The 19,527-nt window shown below is 41.2% G+C and overlaps 1 protein-coding gene across 2 annotated transcripts in view; it reads left to right on the top strand.

Annotated features, from left to right (window-relative positions):
* Nucleotides 1-13,625, top strand: part of LOC143817738 (dehydrogenase/reductase SDR family member 4-like) — a 77,712-nt gene extending 64,087 nt beyond the window's left edge. For both annotated transcript variants that reach the window (XM_077299231.1, XM_077299226.1), the window contains 3 exons: nucleotides 9,113-9,247; nucleotides 9,739-9,794; nucleotides 13,220-13,625. In XM_077299231.1, coding sequence (XP_077155346.1) covers nucleotides 9,113-9,247; nucleotides 9,739-9,794; nucleotides 13,220-13,334 — 306 coding nt within the window. In that variant the 3' untranslated portion in view covers nucleotides 13,335-13,625. The remainder of the gene's footprint in view (nucleotides 1-9,112; nucleotides 9,248-9,738; nucleotides 9,795-13,219) is intronic.
* Nucleotides 13,626-19,527: the final 5,902 nt, after the last annotated feature.

Here is a 19,527-nt window from a genome sequence, read left to right as displayed (position 1 = left end):
GACGTCCAATTTTCTTGTGTACGATAAAATAGGACTAGTGTGGTACAAGTGTCATCTGCCTTTCTCGTATGTGGAGATATAATTTAAAAAAATGTCTCCACCTACTCTATTCTGACAGTGTGTGAGAATCGGACTGCGCTCGGATGTCATCTGAGTGCAGTCCAATTTTTTCACAGACTCATTGACTTGCATTGCAGACTATGATCTGACCCTCAAATCAAAATTGGACATGTCTCCGTGATTTTCCAGAAATGGAAAATCATGAACATGTGAATGGCCCCAGGAACTATCACAGGTAGGAGTGCCATCTGTGAAAATCACAAATAGGGCAAGAGAGATTCACCGCACACTCTGTTTTTGGTAGTGCACGTTTCTTTATTTCGTGAGAACAAACAAAAATAAATGGTGGCTGCAAGATATGCGACAAAGTAAGGATGTTTCGACCCCACTGGGGTCTTTATCACAATGTCGCTGCAAAAAAAGAGGACAGTATAAGTGAATAATATAATAGTCGCAGGACATCAGATATCCCATAAGATTCAAATGTATAGATAAGGTGCTGTACAGACCCACAATATAGACAAGCAAAAGTAACAGTCATGCAAACTGAAAGCAAAAATTTAAATAAAATAAAGTAAAATAAGCAAACCGGGTGGCGAAGTCGGAGCCATCACATAAGGCAATTAGCCTGAGGGTTCAAATGAAACCTGACCGTTAGTGTCTTAATGCAGTCATGTGCATATACATAGCATATTGATATAGCAATATTCCAGTATTTAGACCACTCTTAGGTTACGGGATTACCCAGCAATGCAGGTAAATCTATGCAGTAAGCTTACTTTGGTAGTTGAAGTAGAAGGGGTAATTAGAAGGAGAAGGGTTGCAGTTAATGTAGTAAAGCAATGACCGTTAATGAGACATGTGTCAAGTTGGTGGCATAGCTGCTAACACTCCCGCGCTTAAGTTTATCTGCTGGGTGGTTGCCATCTGAGGCTGTCTGACCTGGTTAAATATCGGTGTATACCATCGGACCGGAAGTACGTCACAGGGGTGCCGCCCACCGGAAGTGACATCACCCATAGGGACGCAAAATATGCGACCTGACTGGATGTGTGCGTGTTCATGTTGCCATGGGAGCAGAGACGCTCTCCAGGGCCAGAAAAGGTGTCACATGATATACAAATATGATGTGTCTGTATATGGCCGTTGGTATGGGAGCCATGGCGCTAGAGATGGGCGAACCCGAACAGTAAAGTTCGGTGTCTGTACCGAACACCTACAGTTTGGGCACGGACACCGAACATAGACTTCACCAGGAAGTCCATGTTACTGTTCAGGTTCAGCTGCTCGAATACTAGGTGTCTGTCGCGCTGTCATGCACATGACAGCGCAGCAAACACCGCTTCTGATCGGCGGTGAAACCATCTCCGCAGATCAGAGAGCCACGGTTCCCTCGCTGTCAAAAGACAGCGTGAGTGCTCAGCTGTGATTAGAGGTATAAAGTTTACCTCCGGTCACTGGTGTCAGCTGATGGGGCAACTACTCCCATCATCCAACAGCTGCTGCCGTTAATAACAGCGAGAGCAGGAGTGGATGATGAGAGTATTCATTAGCTGGCTCCTGCGCTGTAAATAAATAATTAAAAAAAACAAAACGGCGTGGGTTCCCCCGTATTTTTGTTAACTAGCCAGACAAAACTCACAGCTGGTGGCTACAACCCCCAGCTGTCAGCTTCAGCAAGGCTAGTTATCAAGAATAGAGGGGTCCCCACACCATATTTTTTAATTAAACCTCTCAGCCATGGATTTAGGCCCCCCCCCCCAGCCTAAAAATATCAGCCCGCAGCTGCCCAGAAAAGGCACATCTATTAGATGCACCAATTCTGGTGCTTTGCCTGGCTCTTCCCACTTGCCCTTTAGTGGTGGCAAGTAGGTTTAATATTTGTGGGGTTGATATTGAGAGGCATCTATAAGACACATATCCATTACTAATCCTATAGTTACATGGTAAATAAAGGCACAGCAAGATTAAAGTCCTTTATTAGAACTAAAACAAAACACAGTTTTCATTTTTAATTTAAAAATAACAAACTCAGTTATACTCACCAAACGCCTATTCCACTGAAGCCCTTGTTCTCCTGTAATAAAACTAAAATAAAAAACAACAATATCCCTCACCTCTCTGTCGTTCTGTCCCACGCCATAATTCATGTCTGGTGGAAAAATAGTTTTCAACCTGGATGGTGCCAAGATGCGACTGTCCAGGCTGAGAACCACTGGTGACTGAACTGCTGCGAGCGCAGCCTCTGTGACTGGGAGTGACGTCATCGAGGATACATCCGGTCACTGAGGCTCCATTCCTATCCGTGCTGAATTGCTGTGACCTCGGTGAGATCTGAACTGCAGTGACCTCAGAGAGATCTGAACTGCCGTGTTAGCGGGGATGTCACAGAGGTCACGGCAGTTCAGCCCTGCTGGGAACGGAGCCTCAGTGACTGCAGGTAACCTCGATGACGTCACTCCCAGTCACTGACGCCTCGTTCCCAGCAACTCGGAGCTTCAACTCCCTCCATAGGTTTTCTATGAGATTAAGGTCTGGAGACTGGCTAGGCCACTCCATGACCTTAATGTGCTTCTTTTTGAGCCACTCTTGGTTGCTTTGGCTGTATGTTTTGGGTCATTGTCAGTCACGACCCATTTTTAATGTCCTGGCGGAGGGAAGGAGGTTGTCACTCAGGATTTTACGGTACATGGCTCCATCCATTCTCCCATTGATGTGGTGAAGTAGTCCTGTGCCCTTAGCAGAGAAACACCCCCAAAACATAATGTTTCCACCTCCATGCTTGACAGTAGGGACGGTGTTCTTTGGGTCATAGGCAGCATTTCTCTTTCTCCAAGTTGAGTTGAGTTAATGCCAAAGAGATCAATTTTTGTCTCATCTGACCACAGCACCTTCTCCCAATCACTCACAGAATCATCCAGGTTTTCATTGGCAAACTTCAGACGGGCCTGCACATGTGCCTTCTTGAGCAGGGGGACCTTGCAGGCACTGCAGGATTTTAAACCTTTACGGCGTAATGTGTTACCAATGGTTTTCTTGGTGACTGTGATCCCATCTGTCTTGAGATTATTAACAAGTTCCCCCCGTGTAGTTTTAGGCTGATCTCTCACCTTCCTCATGATCAACCATACCCCCACGAGGTGAGATTTTGCATGGTGCCCCAGATTGATGTTGATTGACAGTTCATTTTGTATTTCTTCCATTTTCTTACTATTGCACCAACAATTGTCTCCTTATCACTCAGCATCTTACTTAAGGTTTTGTAGCCCATTCCAGCTTCGTGCAGGTCTATGATCTTGTCCCTGACATCCTTATAAAGCTCTTTGGTCTTGCCCATGTTGTTGAGGTTAGAGTCTCACTGATTAATTGAGCCTGTGAAAAGGAGTCTTTCATAAAGGTGAATATGTAAGACAGCTGTCTTTAATGCAGGTAATGAGTTGATTAGGAACGTCTAACTGGTCTGTAGTAGCCAGAACTCTTACTGGTTGAAGGGTGATCAAATACTTATTTCTCACTGCAAAATGCAAATAAATTTATATCATTTTTACAATGTGATTTTCTGGATTTTATTTTTGATATTCTATCTCTCAATATTAAAATTAACCTAACCTTAAAATTATAGACTGTTCATGTCTTTGTCAGTGGACAAACTTATAAAATCAGCAAGGGATCAAATAATTATTTCCCCCACTGTGTATTTTGTCCAGAAAAAGACAAAACATTAATATAATACTTTTATTTAAAATCATTAAAAACAAAGCCGCTACTTTGGCAGGACAAGAGGCTACTTGTTTGGGGTGAGTTACTTTGATCTGCTATTTGAAACATTGCTGAGCAGTTTCCCCTGTCGTTAGCACCATAGAGCGGGTGAAATAAGTATTGAACACGACACCAATTTTCTAAGTAAATCTATTTCTAAAGGTGCTATTTACATGAAATTCTCACCAGATGTAGGTAACAACCCATCTAATCCACACAGGCAAAGAAATCGAACCATAGAAGTCCATAAATTAGGTCATGTGTAATAATGGGAAATGACACAGGGATAAAGTATTGAACACATGAAGAAAGAGATTTGCGAAAGTCAAGACACCAGCTGAAATCTTAATGAGTAATTCTAAATAAATCCTGCTGTCACGTAGTGAAAAATATCAGCTGGTTCAAATGGCCTGTTAAAAGGTGTCTCATTACCAAGGTGCCTTGCAAGAAACCTGTCATGATGGGTAAAATCAGTGAGGTGTCAATACTTATTTCACGCGCTGTATATTGGGTTACTAATTCCCTGACTCAGATAGCCAGAGGTCATTTTGTGCTGCTATATAACAACATAATGTGGCCGCGACAGGAAAGTTAATAAAAAATCCAACCAGTGCTGACTTTCTGTAAGTGACTTGACGCTGTCGTGGTGCCCCAGGAATCATAATGTGATCCCATTCATCTGAATTGCGCTGCAATGTAGCAGCAGCACAGAGTTCCCCTGGATTGGACGACCTGTGTGGCGGGCAAAATCACCTGTTCATCTATGCCGTTAGTTTTAGGTCTAAAATCCTCATGGCAGGTCCCATTTAATTATTTGAGATAAATCGTTTTTATTGTTTCAACACAGACAAAAACAAAAATACACACCCTATATATCGGGAGGGAAGGGATAGTGAGGGAGGAAAGTAAACAATGTTTTTTTGAGACCTTTACACTCCAGTATTGTCTTTTTTTCTTGTGGTTGTTGTAGCTGTCTATCTAGATAGATGTGTGTGTGTATATAAAAAGTCTACACGCCCTTATTAAAATGCCATTTGAAAAAATATTTACTGAACTTTTTACACCTTTTAATTCAAGTGAAAAACAAACTGAAATGTTTTTCATTAAGAAAAAGAAAGTACTAAAATAGCATGGTTGCATAAATATGCACACCCTTAAACTAATACATTATTGAAGTACAGTTTGAATTTATGACAGCATTCCGCCTTTTTAAGTAGGAGGCGACCATCATGGCACGTCTAGAATGGGAAATCTTTACTCACGATTCTTTATACTAGTGCACCAAATCTGTCAAGATTGTGAGGGCATCTCCTGTACATGGCCCTTTCCAGGTCAGCACACAGATTTTCGGTTGGATTGAGGTTTGGGTTTAGGCTGGAACATTCCAAAACTGTGATCTTCTGGTGAAGCCATTCCTCTGTTGAGTTGGAGGTATGCAATAGGGTCGTTGTCATGTTGTAAGGTGAAATTCCTCTTCATCTTCAGCTTTTCAGCAGGGGCCTGAAGATTTAGTTTCACAATTTATTTGGAAATGTTGTTCCCTCCACCTTGATGGTGTTCTGTTGGTGATGTGCGGTGTTGGCTTTGCGTCAAACATACCTTTTGGAATTATGGCCAGAAAAGTTCAACCTTGGTCTTATCAGACCATAACATGTTTTCCCACATGATTTTGGCAGACTTGGTAAAAATGTTGGCAAAGGTGGGTTATGTGTCTAGTCCGAGCACATTCACTCATCACTAGCACTTAACAGAATTTCTTGCAGCTCCTTTAATGTTGCTGTACCTCTCTGGGCAACCTCCTGGACCAATTTTCTTCTTGTCTTTTCATCAATTTTTGATATCTAATTCTAGATAATGTCACTGTTGGGTCAAATTTAAGTGACTTCTTGATGATTGTCTTCGGTGATCCATGATAAATCTAATGCCTTGTAAAATCTTTCTCTTTACTGACAACTTTCAACACTGAGATCTCTTTGGTGTTTTGTAAGCTGTTTACGGAACCCTGCTGTACGTAAAAGGCAGCTAAGAAAATGTCAGGAAAATCCTGCTAGAACAGCTAAATGTTATATGGGGTTAATCTGAATCATGATAAATAATGGCAGCTGTGTACTGACTAGTAATTGTCAGGCATTTAAATGTGATTGGCTAATTCTGAGCACAACCACTTCCCTAATTATAAGAGGGTGTTCTCACTTATGCAACCACATTATTTTAGTTTTGTTATCTTTAGTTATCTTTATTTTCAACCTCCAAAATGATTTCAATTTGTTTCTCAATGGATTTGTCCAGATTTTGGGTGACACTAAACATGGATAAAGTTCTGAAAGAATACCTTGTGGTATCATTTTTTTTACATGACAAAAGCTGACATTTATTTTAACACGGTTGCATAGATTTTCTATATCCACTTTATGGCTATGTGTGGGTGTACATACCATTGGTGCAATCCATGGACTCAAGTAATAAGGGGCCCCACTTCCAAAGCAGGTGGAATAGTGCATTATAATGAGATATGGGTCTGCAAAGGGCACATACAGGTGCTTCTCGTAAAATTAGAATATAATCAAAAAGTTAATTTATTTCAATTATTCAATACAAAAAGTAAAACTCATATATTATATAGTCATTACAAACAGAGTGATCTATTTCAAGTGTTTATTTCTGTTAATGTTGATGATTATGGCTTACAGCTAATGAAAACCCAAAAGTCATTATCTCAGTAAATTAGAATAATTAGCAAAAAACACCTGCAAAGGCTTCCTAAGCGCTTTAAAAGGTCCCTTAATCTGTTACAAAAGGCTCCACAATCATGGGGAAGACTGCTGACTTGACAGATGTCCAGAAGGCAGTCACTTACTGTATACACACCACAAGGAGGGTAAGCCACAAAAGGTCATTGCTAAAGAAGCTGGCTGTTCAGAGTGCTGTGTCCAAGAGTAATAATGGAAAGTTGAGTGGAAGGAAAAAAATGTGGTAGAAAAAGATGCACAAGCAACCAAGATAACTGCAGCCTTGAATGGATTGTTAAGAAAAGGTCATTCAAAAAATTTGGGGAGATTTACAAAGAGTGGACTACTGCTGGAGTCATTGCTTCAAGAGCCACCACACACAGTCATATCCAGGACATGGGCTACAAGTGTCGTATTCCTTGTGTCAGCCACTCATGATCAATAGGCAACGCCAGAAGCGTCTTACCTGGGCCAAGGAGAAAAAGAACTGGACTGTTGCTCAGTGGTCCAAGGTGTTGTTATCAGATGAAAGTACATTTTGCATTTCAGACCCAACAATGCAGGGGAGCTGAAGGCTGCTATCAAAGCAACCTGGGCTTCCATAACACCTCAGCAGTGTCACAGGCTGATCGCCTCCATGGCACTCCACACTGATGCAGTAATTGATGCAAAAGGAGCCCCGACCAAGTATTGAGTGCATTTACTGAACATACATTTCAGTAGGCCAACATTTCAGATTTTACAATCATTTTTCAAGCTGATGTTATAAAGTATTCTAATTTACTGAGATAATGCCTTTTTGGTTTTCATTGGCTGTAAGCCATAATCATCAACATTAACAGAAATAAACACTTGAAATAGATCACTCTGTTTGTAATGACTCTATATAATATGAGTTTCACTTTTTGTATTGAAGAACTGAAATAAATTATCTTTTCGATGATATTCTAATTTTGTGAGAAGCACCTGTACACTGACAAGCAAAAGGGTTACAATGTTTTCAACTTCTGACCTTCAGGCTCCATATCTCACCATCCAAGTCAGCTTGGACGTGAAACTACCATCATTTTATAGACATTCATCTTGGCTATCTCATACATAATTTTGACTTGCAACTATTTAGCATATGATTAGTTATGCAGATTCTTGTAATGTCACTGCATTGTTACTGTTTTGCTCCTAAAAATGTAAATGTAAATTTTTGTTATTTTATAAATCCTCCTTTTGGCTTTGAACACTGAATTTTTCTGGGCATGCTCTCAATCAGATTCAAGCATATCTCGAACAAAATCAGATCCCAGGTCTCTTCTATACATTCCGAACGTTAGTGCATATTGGTCGACTTGGGTATGCATACAGTTATTTTTTTTCAACTCTACCCACAAGTGTTGGGCTGAGGCGCCTCTACTTCATTGTCATTGAACTATTTCTTCGCAAATCTCAATGTATGCGTCGGGGCATTGTCCTGCTGGAACACTGTCGTCCTTTCGTACCCATAGTACTCGAGTGTATGAAGTAACTCATCTTGTAGGATATTCACGTTTTCACTTATAGCTCAGCATTGAGACCACCATCGATCCTGGTCAAGTATCCAACACCTTTGGCTGTGAGACAACCCCCATATCATCAGGCTTCGTCCACCGAACTGGACAGTTCCTTCAATTTCTCGATCCATCAGCCCTTTTTTCCTTGTTTCTTCCAGACCCATTTGTACCCGTCAGAGCCTAGTCTATTGACTTTTGTCTCATTTCTCCAAGTAACCCATTTCCAATCTTCTACCATCCACTTTTCATACTTTTTTGCAAACCGGAGCCAATGCTTTTTATAATGTTAATGAAGTCTATGCTTTTTCACCATTTTTTGGGCCACTATTCCAGACTTGTGTAACATGCATCGCACGGTGCTTGCATGGACATCTGTGATCTCACTATTATGAAGCATATGAGCCAGCTCGACTGCCGTGTTTGTCTCTCCAGAACTGATAAACCTTGTGATGAGCAGACTTGTTGACTCAGATATTTTGCCTTGACCTCCACCTCTAAGCTTTGGAATGGATGGACGGACTTCATTTCATAGTCTTCCAACTGTCTTGGCACTCACATGATGCAGTTTGGCAATTTTCTTGGCCGAGAGACTGTTATCGATGACTTGGATGATGCTGTTTCTCTTTTCTTGGAAAATCTTCTTCATGGCTGGGCCTCCATTTGAACCAGTGACCGTTCGCTTGGAAGAAAAAAATGTTTTCACCACCAGGAGCAAAACGGTAACAATGCAGTGACATGTCAAGAATCTGCATAACTAATCATATGCAAGTCAAATTTACGTATGAGATAGCCGAGATGATTGTCTATAAAATTCTGTCTCATGTTCAAAGCCATGATGAATTGTGAGATATGGAGCATGAAAGTCAAAAGTTTAAACCATTGTTATCCTTTTGCCCGTCAGGGGATCTCTTCTTCTTTACCTCTATATGGTTATCTTTAGTACATGTGATGTTCCTGCTCATCTGCTCTTATGTATGAATTGTGATTCTTTTTTTTTTTCTTCTTTTTTTCTCCCCTCAGGCTCTGGGTCCCTATAGTGTCAGTAAAACGGCATTGCTTGGCCTAACCAAGGCCCTTGCTCCAGAATTAACACATCGGAACATCAGGGTGAACTGTCTTGCTCCAGGCCTCATCCGCACCAAATTCAGTGCAGCTGTAAGTGTAATTATGTTATAGAATGTTACATACAATTGTGAATGGGATTGATCATTTTACTCAGGATAATCGTCTCAGACTTTGTGGCGGCTTCAAAGTCAACTCAAGCTTTTGCTATATTTCTCCATGTAGCCCAAATCTTAGACTATATTTGCACACTTTTTTTTTTTTGCTCTAGCTTTTTTTGAAAATTATTTTTTCTCTTTTGTTTTTTATCTGTTTTTTAATTTAAGTGCAGTAGGGACAGCCAATTTTTTTCCTAACAAAACCTACTGATCACACACATGGAGTCAGTAGATGCCTGTATGTCTAGAATATATGCCTATATGGGCATTACCTACCAGCATATATACAAATGGAGGAAACGAGGGCGGTGGCTCCTATACTGCCGGCCGTACATTACAAATATTTTAGGTTTTACTGCTAGGTGCTAGGTCATGATGAAGATGTGTACAGAACTAAGTTGTCCTGTTTTATATCTCTTACTGCAGTTATGGAAGGATGAATCGATGGTGGATGAAATGAAAGCAAGACTAGGCATTAAGAGGTAAGGGCCTGAGTAGAAAAGGTACAGTCTTTAATGTACAGTATCATTTACAGTATGCACCCAACTAATTGCAACTCCCATTGAGTTGGTATGGAATGGTTTTTAAACATTTCTGCTGCCACTCTGAACAAACTCCTCTCAGTGAAGAAGTATAGGTGGCTCGCAACCTTTGTTCTAGTGATTTGTGCGGCCCCCTATGATCAAACATTTATCCCCTATCCCAGAACTGGGCAAAGTGCAGCCCATGGGGTGCATCTGGCCCTCTATCATTTCTGATTATTGCACTTAACATAATTTATGGACATCTATGGTTTGATTTCTTTGACTGTGTGGATTGGATGGGTTATTACCGACATCTGGTGAGAATTTCATGTCAGTATCATCTTTAGAAATATATTTACTTGGTGGCAAGTTCAGTACTTATTTCACCCGCTGTATCTAGGAGGCTATGTGAGGGCTCACACTGTACATTATAGGCTATTTTGGAGCTCATACTGTTTATAGAGGGTCTGTGTGGGGGTTGATTCTGTATGTAGGGGGCTGTATGTGGGCTCTTAGGGTACAAGGGAGCTATGTGTGGGCTCATACGGTATGTAGGGGGATGTCATCATACTTGATTCTGGTCAAATGTTAACCCCTTCATGACCGGAGGTATTTTCATTTTTGTGTTTTATTTTTTTGCTCCCCTTCTTCCCAGAGCCATTGTTTTTTTTATTTTTCTATCAATATGGCCATGTGAGGGCTTGATGTTTGCCGGACAAGTTGTACTTTTGAACCACACCATTGGTTTTTAACATATCATGCACTGCAAAACGGAAAATAAAAATTCAAAGTGTGGTGAAATTTCAAAAAAGTGCAATTCCACAATTGTTTTTTTGTGTTGCTTTTTTACTATGTTGACTAAATGCTAAAACTGGCCTGCCATTATGATTCTCCAGGTCATTACGAGTTCATAGATAAAAAAAAAGAACCTAGACATGTTTGGTGTCTAAGTAGTAAAAAAAAATTCCAAAGTTTGTTTAAAAAAAAAAAAAAAAATGCGCCATTTTCCGGTACTTGTAGCATCTCCATTTTTTGTGATCTCGGCTTATTTTTTGTGCGCTGAGCTGACGTTTTTAATTATACCATTTTGGTGCAGATACGATCTTTTGATCGCCCGTTATTGCATTTTAATGCAATGTTGCGGTGACCAAAAAATCTGGTGTTTTTACTTTTTTTTATCATTATGCCATTTAGCGGTCGGGTTAATTCTTTTTTTATATTGATAGATCAGGAGATTCTGAACTTGGCAATACCAAATATGTGTATATTCGATTTTTTTTAATTATTATTTTGAATGGAGCAAAAAGGGGGTGATTTGAACTTTTATATATATATTTTTTATTTATTTTATATTTTTAAAAACATTGTTTTTTACTTTTGGCATGCTTCAATAGTCTCCATGGGAGACTAGAAACTGCCATAACCCGATCGGCTCTGCTACATACAGGTGAGGATCAGATCGCCTGTATGCAGCAGAATTGCTCACTTGCTATGAGCGCCGACCTCCGGTTGGCGCTCTTAGCAATCCGGCAATGACAACCGTAGAGGTCTTCTGGAGACCTCTGGTTGTCATGCCACCCATCGGCAACCCGCGGTCATGTGACACTGGCGCCGATGGGCGGGATTTCCGGCGTGTGTTCCAGAAGAGCATGTTAAATGCCTCTGTCAGAGTTTGACAGCAACATTTAACGGGTTAACAGTGGCGGGAGGATCGCGATTTCAAAACAGCTGACATGTGCCGGAAAAGGGAGGGTGTCCGACATCGGCGTATTATTACACCTGATTTCAGAAAGGGGTTAAAGGGAACCTGTCACCCCCCCCCCTCAGGCGTTTGTAACTAAAAGAGTCACCTTGTGCAGCACTAATGCTGCATTCTGACAAGGTGGCTCTTTTAGTTATGATGCCTGCACACACTGAAATAAACATTTATAAAATGTGCCCCCTCATACCATGAAATCGTCCCGGGGGCGGGTCTTTCCCCCCTAATCAGACGCAGCACAGCCGTCACTCCGGGCCTGTGCGCGCCGGGCGCCGCCTCCTCAGCGCTGTTTTCAAATGATCCGGCGCCTGCTCTCTTTTCTCATGCCTTGGGCAGGCGCAGTGAGCGCTGCCCGTCCTCTGTCCTCATTTGCAGTCTAGCTGACTGCGCCTGTGCAGCCACCCTGCCAGACATAAGACACTGAAAAAAAAGGCATGTAAAAAAAAAAGTAGTTTTCTTATTAAGTGCAGAATCAAAGCTTTTCTGTACTTCAAAAAACACTTTAAATTGCTGCTTCAAATTTGCACAAAAATGCATTAAAGGAGTTGAAAAAAGCAGCAAAATTACAGTAACCAGAAAATATTATTGCGTACTTTTGGTGCGGAAAATCATGAAGAAATCATGAAGATAACAAGCAGCCGGAAAAAATGCAGCATTTCCTCTACGTATGAATGCGGCCTTACACGCGCAAAAAAGCAAGACCTCACATAGTGAAGCTTGCATATACCATACATGGACCCTGAACAAGGACTTCTCACTGAAGTCCATGTTACTGTTCATGTTCAGCAGCCCGAACACGGCTTGCAAGCTTTTCAGGTGTGGGCACTTCTGGCTCCATCACAAGCATTCAAAAGGAAAATAAACTCCAAGCGAATGTGGCGCTAATCACCTTAGGTTTTTTTTAATACATCCACTTCCAGTGAAAAAATATTAATAAAAGTTCATTTATTTTCTCAAAACCAAAAAAGTAAGAAAATATTTTTTTAATTTTTTTAAAAATACAGTACAACGCGTTTCGGCTGCTATTTTTACAGTGCAGCCTTCATCAGGTACAAAAAAATCACTATAAAGTGATGTTACAACCTCCAAGTTTTCTTATTTATGAGGGTTCCTAGAAGGGATTAGCCCTTACTTTTTTTTGGGGGGGGGGGGGTTTTGAGAAAATAAATTAACTTTTAATATTTTTTCACTGGAAGTGGATGCGTTCAAAAAATCCTAAGGTGATTAGCGCCACATTCGCTTGGAGTTTATATTCCCTTTGAATTCACCACCTATGTGGATTCGAAGCAGGATCAACACATAGTTCTAGTGAATGAGCAAAAAGTAAATCCATAGGTCCCAACCGTTGCAGATACAGCCCCGGATTTGGGTCTACTCCCGGCTGTTCCGAGTGGTCAGCTGAATGTCACTCTCTGCCGCCGCCACCTCCGATGACATCAGGGTAGAAAGAAATGGTACATGGGTTTGGTTTCACGTGTGGCCAAAAATGTGCCAGTGCATGTTCTGCATTGCTTGTCCCTCTTTCTAGTCTGTAAAAGTTGGGATGTCTGCATACATTTTTCTACATCTATATGCACTTTATGTTTACTGGAGATGCTGATGCTTTTTATTTTTTTTCCTTCAGAATTGGAGAACCTGAAGATTGTGCTGGAATTGTCTCTTTTCTTTGCTCTCCTGATGCTGAATATGTCACTGGGGAAACTGTAGTAGTTTCTGGAGGGGCGCAATCTCGTCTATGAATATCACATGTATATCTATTCTCTTTTTGGTAATATTTAGCTTTACGTTAAATATTTTTCCAGGATTGTTTATTTTTTAAGACGTTTTTGTATGTATTATGAATTGAAAACTGTACCATCCTGCAGTCGCTAAAAGGAGGGTGAAACCATGCTCTGCCAGGAAGCCAAGAATTGAAGTCCTAACATGTCAGGCATATATACGTATCATATATGCTCACCAACTCAATCTCTTGTCTTTATTGTCCCTGGTTTGTATAATTTGAATAATAATAATAAAAGTAATAAAATGAATCAATTCACTTTCTTTTACTTCTGAAAATGCTAAATAACTTTAAAGCGGTTGTCCAGCTTTCTGATGAAAGTTAGCAGCCATTCTATGTGACTACAGACTTCTGAATCCTGACTGCGTGCATTCCCCATTATTGCCGGTGAGAGTGGGTGGTCACGTGACTTCAAGTATGGGATTTGCATATTTCCAGACATATTCTGAGGCCAGTCTCACACGTCCAGATAATTCCGGAATACTTCCTCCCTATGGGAGGTGGAGCTTCATATTCATCACTGTAATGAGCGGCACCACATGACCGCTCATACAGGACAAGCTGCGGCGCTGAGAGGAAGCATCGAGGGAGCTGGGTGAGTATTTTATTTCCAGCGGGCGGGCGCACAGGGGGTGGGAGGGGGGAGGTTGCCGGGAAGTTTATTTTAACCACAAAAAAAATTAAAAAACGTTGATTTTTCATTCCTTCTCTCCAGCGAACACTGCTGGAGAGCAGAAATGAATGGCGGCTTCAGCACCACAAGCTGGGGGGACAGCGCTTACTGTAGCGCTGTCTCCTGCACGGCACACGGACGGCACACGGACAGCATCCGTGTGCGGTACGTGTTTTACACGGACCCATTGACTTTAATGGGTCCGTGTGATCCGTGCGCTCCCACGAACACTGACATGTCTCCGTGTTTTTCAAACGGACACACGGTCCGTGAAATCACGCTGACATGTGCAGAGACACATTGATTTTAATGTGTCTACGTGAGTCAGTGTCTCCGGTACGTGAGAAAACTGTCACCTCACGTACCGGAGCCACTGACGTGTGAAACAGGCCTGACACATTCCGACTAGACATGCCTGGCAGCTCTTAATACAAGTGAATTGAGTGAGGCTGAGTACGTCTAGTCGGCACATGACTGCATGTATGCAAATTGTATACTTTGCCTGCCTCCTCTCACTCAGTATCTGGAAATCCTGACAGTGTGCGTTCCACATGCTGTCAGGAATCGGAAGTCTGCAGTCTCACAGGGTGACTGCAGACTTTTAATTGTTAAGCAATCCCGTCAAAGTTTTTATCGTTACTGTATTGCAATCATCATATTATTTAGCACTGTGTACTTACAATTGCTCACTTTGCCCTTACACCCAACTAATTCTTCTCTTTTCTCTGCTCTATATAGAAGCAGGAAGTCTCTTGTCCTTGCATTTATCATTCCCCTCTTCCACTCCTGACCCAACTGCTCCCCCCTGCCAGGGACCTTTGCAGTCATTCATGACTTAGAGGGAAAATATACCTCCTCTTTATACATAGAGCTTAGAAGGATTCAGGTGGTCAATTTTTAATCACATGATGTGATAGATCTAATGGAAATAGAAAGATTAGATGGGTAGAAAAGCAAAATGAGCAATTGTCAATACTAAGTGCCATATAATATGACAATTGCAATATATTAAGAGGATAAAAAATTTGATGGGATAGCTTCTTTAAATACCTAAGGGAACAATGCTCTTTCATAGAAGCCCACTGATTGGCTGCAGTGGTCACATGCTATAGTCGTGAGATCGCTGTCATCAAAGACAGTGGTGGACTTACTGTGTGTGAGTAAAGTTGTTTTTTTTTTTGCTTTTTCACAGTTGCAAACATGGATTAAAGGGAAAAAAAAATGGAAACCCCCTTTTATAATGAAACTAGTGGGATGACATATCAAGGAGTACATTTGTTAGCGTTTTGTATAAATAGGTGGGGAGTCATATAGGATGGCATATGGACCTGTTTGATTTTGTGAAGTCTTTTTTTGTACGACAATACATTACACATAGGGATGAATTCAGTAGTGAGAGATTGTGCGTCATTTGAGAGGGCAGTAAAGTGCAGGTGATGAGGTAAAACTTGGCGCTCCTACACAGTGTACAAGCGGACCTGTCGTTTTTTTACTCCTCATCTTTGTGTATTTATGGGACCTACTACCAACTGACCCCCATTAATCTGATGTTCAGGACCTATCCTACTGGCAAGTCCTGGACAACCCCTTTACCCACAGATCCCTCAGATGTGTTCATACGTTGAGGTTCTTACATGCAGTTTTTAAATTAAAGGCAAAGAGTAGATTTACAAAAAAAAGTCTCAGCGTTTTCTTCACCAGTTTTTTTTATTTATTTGAAAAACTTTATAAAAAATTAAACTGTGAAAACATAGCCTTTATCTTCCAAGTCATCGTGCACATTTAGCCTACATTTTACTAAAACACCAGTGGAAACGGATGTAAGAATTGATGGCCTTATTTTAAGGGGTCACTGCCACATGTCATCAGTTGTTGTGCCAGAAATTTCCAAGTGTTGGTCTGGAGCCCAGAGCATGATGTTTGATGTTAACTTGTTAACTATACATATTACAATTGTAGTGATTTTTTTAATGTATTAAGAATTCTTTTTGGGGATTGTATGTTTCACCAAGTCATTTCCTAATTTTACATAGGTAGTCATTGGGGATCTCACTGGTATGGGCACTATACGTGATCATTATTTCCTGCATGACTGTGTCCAGAGCACAGCCTTGCAGGAAATCAGGGTGTGGAACAAAAAAATCCACTCTCGTGTATTAGGTTTTGCTAAGCCCATTTGCATCACACGGTGCTAAAATGCGCTCTTTTCTCCTGATATCCACCTCTAGTATCTATGAAATGATAATGTGGAGTTTAGGCGAAAATTGCTGGGTAATTTTGCATCATTACATTTTGAGAGCTAATTTATTATTATTATTATTATTATTATTAATAATAATAATAATAATTTAATCCATTTATTTGTAAAATGATGGCAAATTTTATAGAGTTTGTTTTACTACTTTGTACACATTTAATACACAAAAAATAGACAAATCCTGTTTACTTTGTTGGCAAATTCTTAGAGCTCTGTAGGAGGGGGTCGGTCAAGAACACACATTCATCTGAAGTGTATTGCAGTGCAGAGACCCACTGGCTCCCTGCACTGCAATACACACCGCTGTTCCTGTCATAGGCAGCACATGGCAAGCACGCCGAGGTCAGCTGCCAGCTATGGAAGAGGATACCCCACATGTTGTGGGAGTGAGGGAAGAAGAAAAAAATCGTTTTTCTTTTTCAAATGTGTTGGAGAAAAGCGGCAAAACGGAGGACATTATTACTGGAATAGGTTTAGGGTGGGTGACATTCAAATGCGAATACAATTGTAGATATGACCGCCAGCACTGCTCCTTACCGTCCTAATGTACAGTGATGAAGTCACCTCATTACCCTGCTGTCATCTATAATGAACTGCAGAGGCCATAATGGAGCTGACGATTTTACTGTAGACTGTGAGCACGGATGTTAGTGTTAGGATCCAATATGGTTGGGGCAGTATGCAGAAGGGGAGAAAATTGAGGGGCTCAAATTATGGAGAAGTGGCAGTTTGAGGGTGCATTATGGAGGAACATTGTAAGGACACATTATAGAGAACGGGCAACTTGAGGGGACAGTATGGAAAGGGGTAAGCAAGGGAGAAACAATGCGAAAAGGGGCAGGACACTGAAGATGGAGACAATGTGGAGGAGACAATGTGAGGAGGTACAGTGGAGATAGGGATAGCATAAGTTCGGAATAATTTTGAGGCCATAGTTTATAATTTAGGTCTGTTTGGCATAAGAGAAGATGGTGTAGTGGTAATATTTCAGAAGTGCGCACAATGTGACAGTTCTAGCCCATAAGGGAGAACAGTGTAGTGGTTATAGTTCATAAGAAAGGACAGTGTGGTGATTATAATTCAAAATAGAGGAAGGTGTAGCGCTTATCTGTCCATAAAAGAGAACAGTGTGGCATTATTGTTTTTTAAGAGGTGACTATGTGGTGTCACGGGGATATCGCAACATACTTTACTATTGCAGTATATAGTATTAGCGAACAGATAATCTCATGTTCTGTCACTTGGGAATCATACAGTATTGTATAGTTGCTTTTGCATTGCTATGCAGTAAGGTTTGCCTTTTAATAGTTTGTCCTCCCTCTTTCCCTGTCTGCCTCCCTAGCTCTAATGTTGGTACATAGAGACAGCCATAGTTATGGAGTGAGATTAGGTCCCAGTCCCTGAAGACTGAAAATATAAAGAAAAGATTTAAAAATAATGACGTATTAAAACATACAAGTATGTTGGGAGCTTGTTGTCAGGTCATTTTTAACATACCATGAATACCATAAATGCAAACAATCCAAAAATTGTATTTATTCACTGAAGGTTTGTATTGTAGGGTAGGGGAGAGGCCCAATTTAAATTTTTACCTCCGGTAGCAGGAAAGCTAGAATGGGCCCTGTCTACATGTAAATAGCATTGATATCATATCTGCAAGTCTTACTGGAATATCGATTATAGAGGGAAAATGAAGATACATCCTCCCTGCAGCGGCTTGTTTCTAGTCATCGACGTGGTGCAGGAAACCCTAATCGCCACCACTCACTACACAGTGTAGTGTAATCACTTCTCTGCATATTGACATTCTGCTCTGAACACACAGACTACACATACATTGCAGAGCATGTTGATCAGTGTGCTGGGGAGTGATGAAAGTGCGCTCAATGTGTAGTGAGCGGTGACTATAACAGCTCCCTATACTGCCGATATGCATTTAATCGAGCGGCTGCAAGGCAACTAAGAGTTAACTTTTTCCCTGTAGCCATTGCTCCACTAAGGCTGCCAGACATGATTTTAAATGCTATTTACCACTATATCAGCAGGTAAATAGCAGTTTGGGGGTGAAAGGTTTGCTCTAACCTAGGCCTGCACACCATACAACCTGTCAGCTGCATGCGGCTCGCCAAGAATGTTGTGCGGCACACAGAGCTTTCTGAAAGATGCCAGCTCCCTTCTTATATTCGAATGTATTGTCATCTATCAGACGCGAATACATTTGAACACTGGCGTCTTTTCAGACACCAATATATTTGGAAACTTGCCGGGACTGGGGAAGAGGAATGCACATCAGCCCCGACCCTGTTATGCAGCAGTGTGATGAGGTCAGCATGCTGCTGAGCTCATTACTTCTGCCATAGAGGGCCACACAGGCAGAGGAGATGTTGGGTACTGGTAAGCCCTCCATGTAGCGCTGAAGATAAAATGTGCTTTCATTTTAGATTAAGGATCGGAGAGAGGGAAGAGTTGTGTTTACTGTGAGGGCACATAAAGGAGTAATGGAGGACTTGAGGCAAGGCGGGACATTATGATGCAATGGGTGTCATTATTGGGCAATTGTCAGATTGTAAAAGGGGACATAGTATAGAGAGTGGCAGTGGGGACAATATGCAGAGAGGCATTGTGGGGGAGATATGGAAAGGGGCAGTGTGGGAGGTATAATATGGAGAGGGGCAGTGTTTGTGGTTTATTATGGAGAAGGGCTGTGAGGGGTATATTATGGAGAGGGGCAGTGTGGGGGGTTTATTATAGAAAGGGTATATCATGGAGAGAGGATGAAAGAGGGTATATTATGGAGAGGGGCTATCGGGATATATTATGGAGATAGGTAGTGGGGGAAGATATTATAGAAAGGGGCAGGATGGGGATGACGCTTTGTGCAGGAAGCATAATGTTGAGCAATTATTTATTTGGGGGTGCAGCATAGGCAATATCTTTATTTATTGGACAGTATAGTGATATTTTTATTTTTAAGGGCACAATGTTTGGATGTGCTGCTGAAGACGGAGAAGAGGGATGACTGCAGAGACCAGTTTTGGGCATGAAATCTCTTCATGGTGTCTGGACAAAATTGAGAAGAAAGAAGGAGATTGACTTCAATCAGTGCAGTCACCTATAAGCTACCTGGATAAAAATGTTTATTTATGATACTGCCTGCGTCTCATCAGTACTGTGGTTACTGTATGGTCCGCAGTCTGATAATGATTAGTAACAGCAACTCCC

This window comes from Ranitomeya variabilis, chromosome 1 (assembly GCF_051348905.1).
Source record: "Ranitomeya variabilis isolate aRanVar5 chromosome 1, aRanVar5.hap1, whole genome shotgun sequence".
In the NCBI taxonomy this organism is placed as follows: Eukaryota; Metazoa; Chordata; class Amphibia; order Anura; family Dendrobatidae; genus Ranitomeya; species Ranitomeya variabilis.
This window is presented reverse-complemented; position numbering and strand designations above follow the sequence as displayed.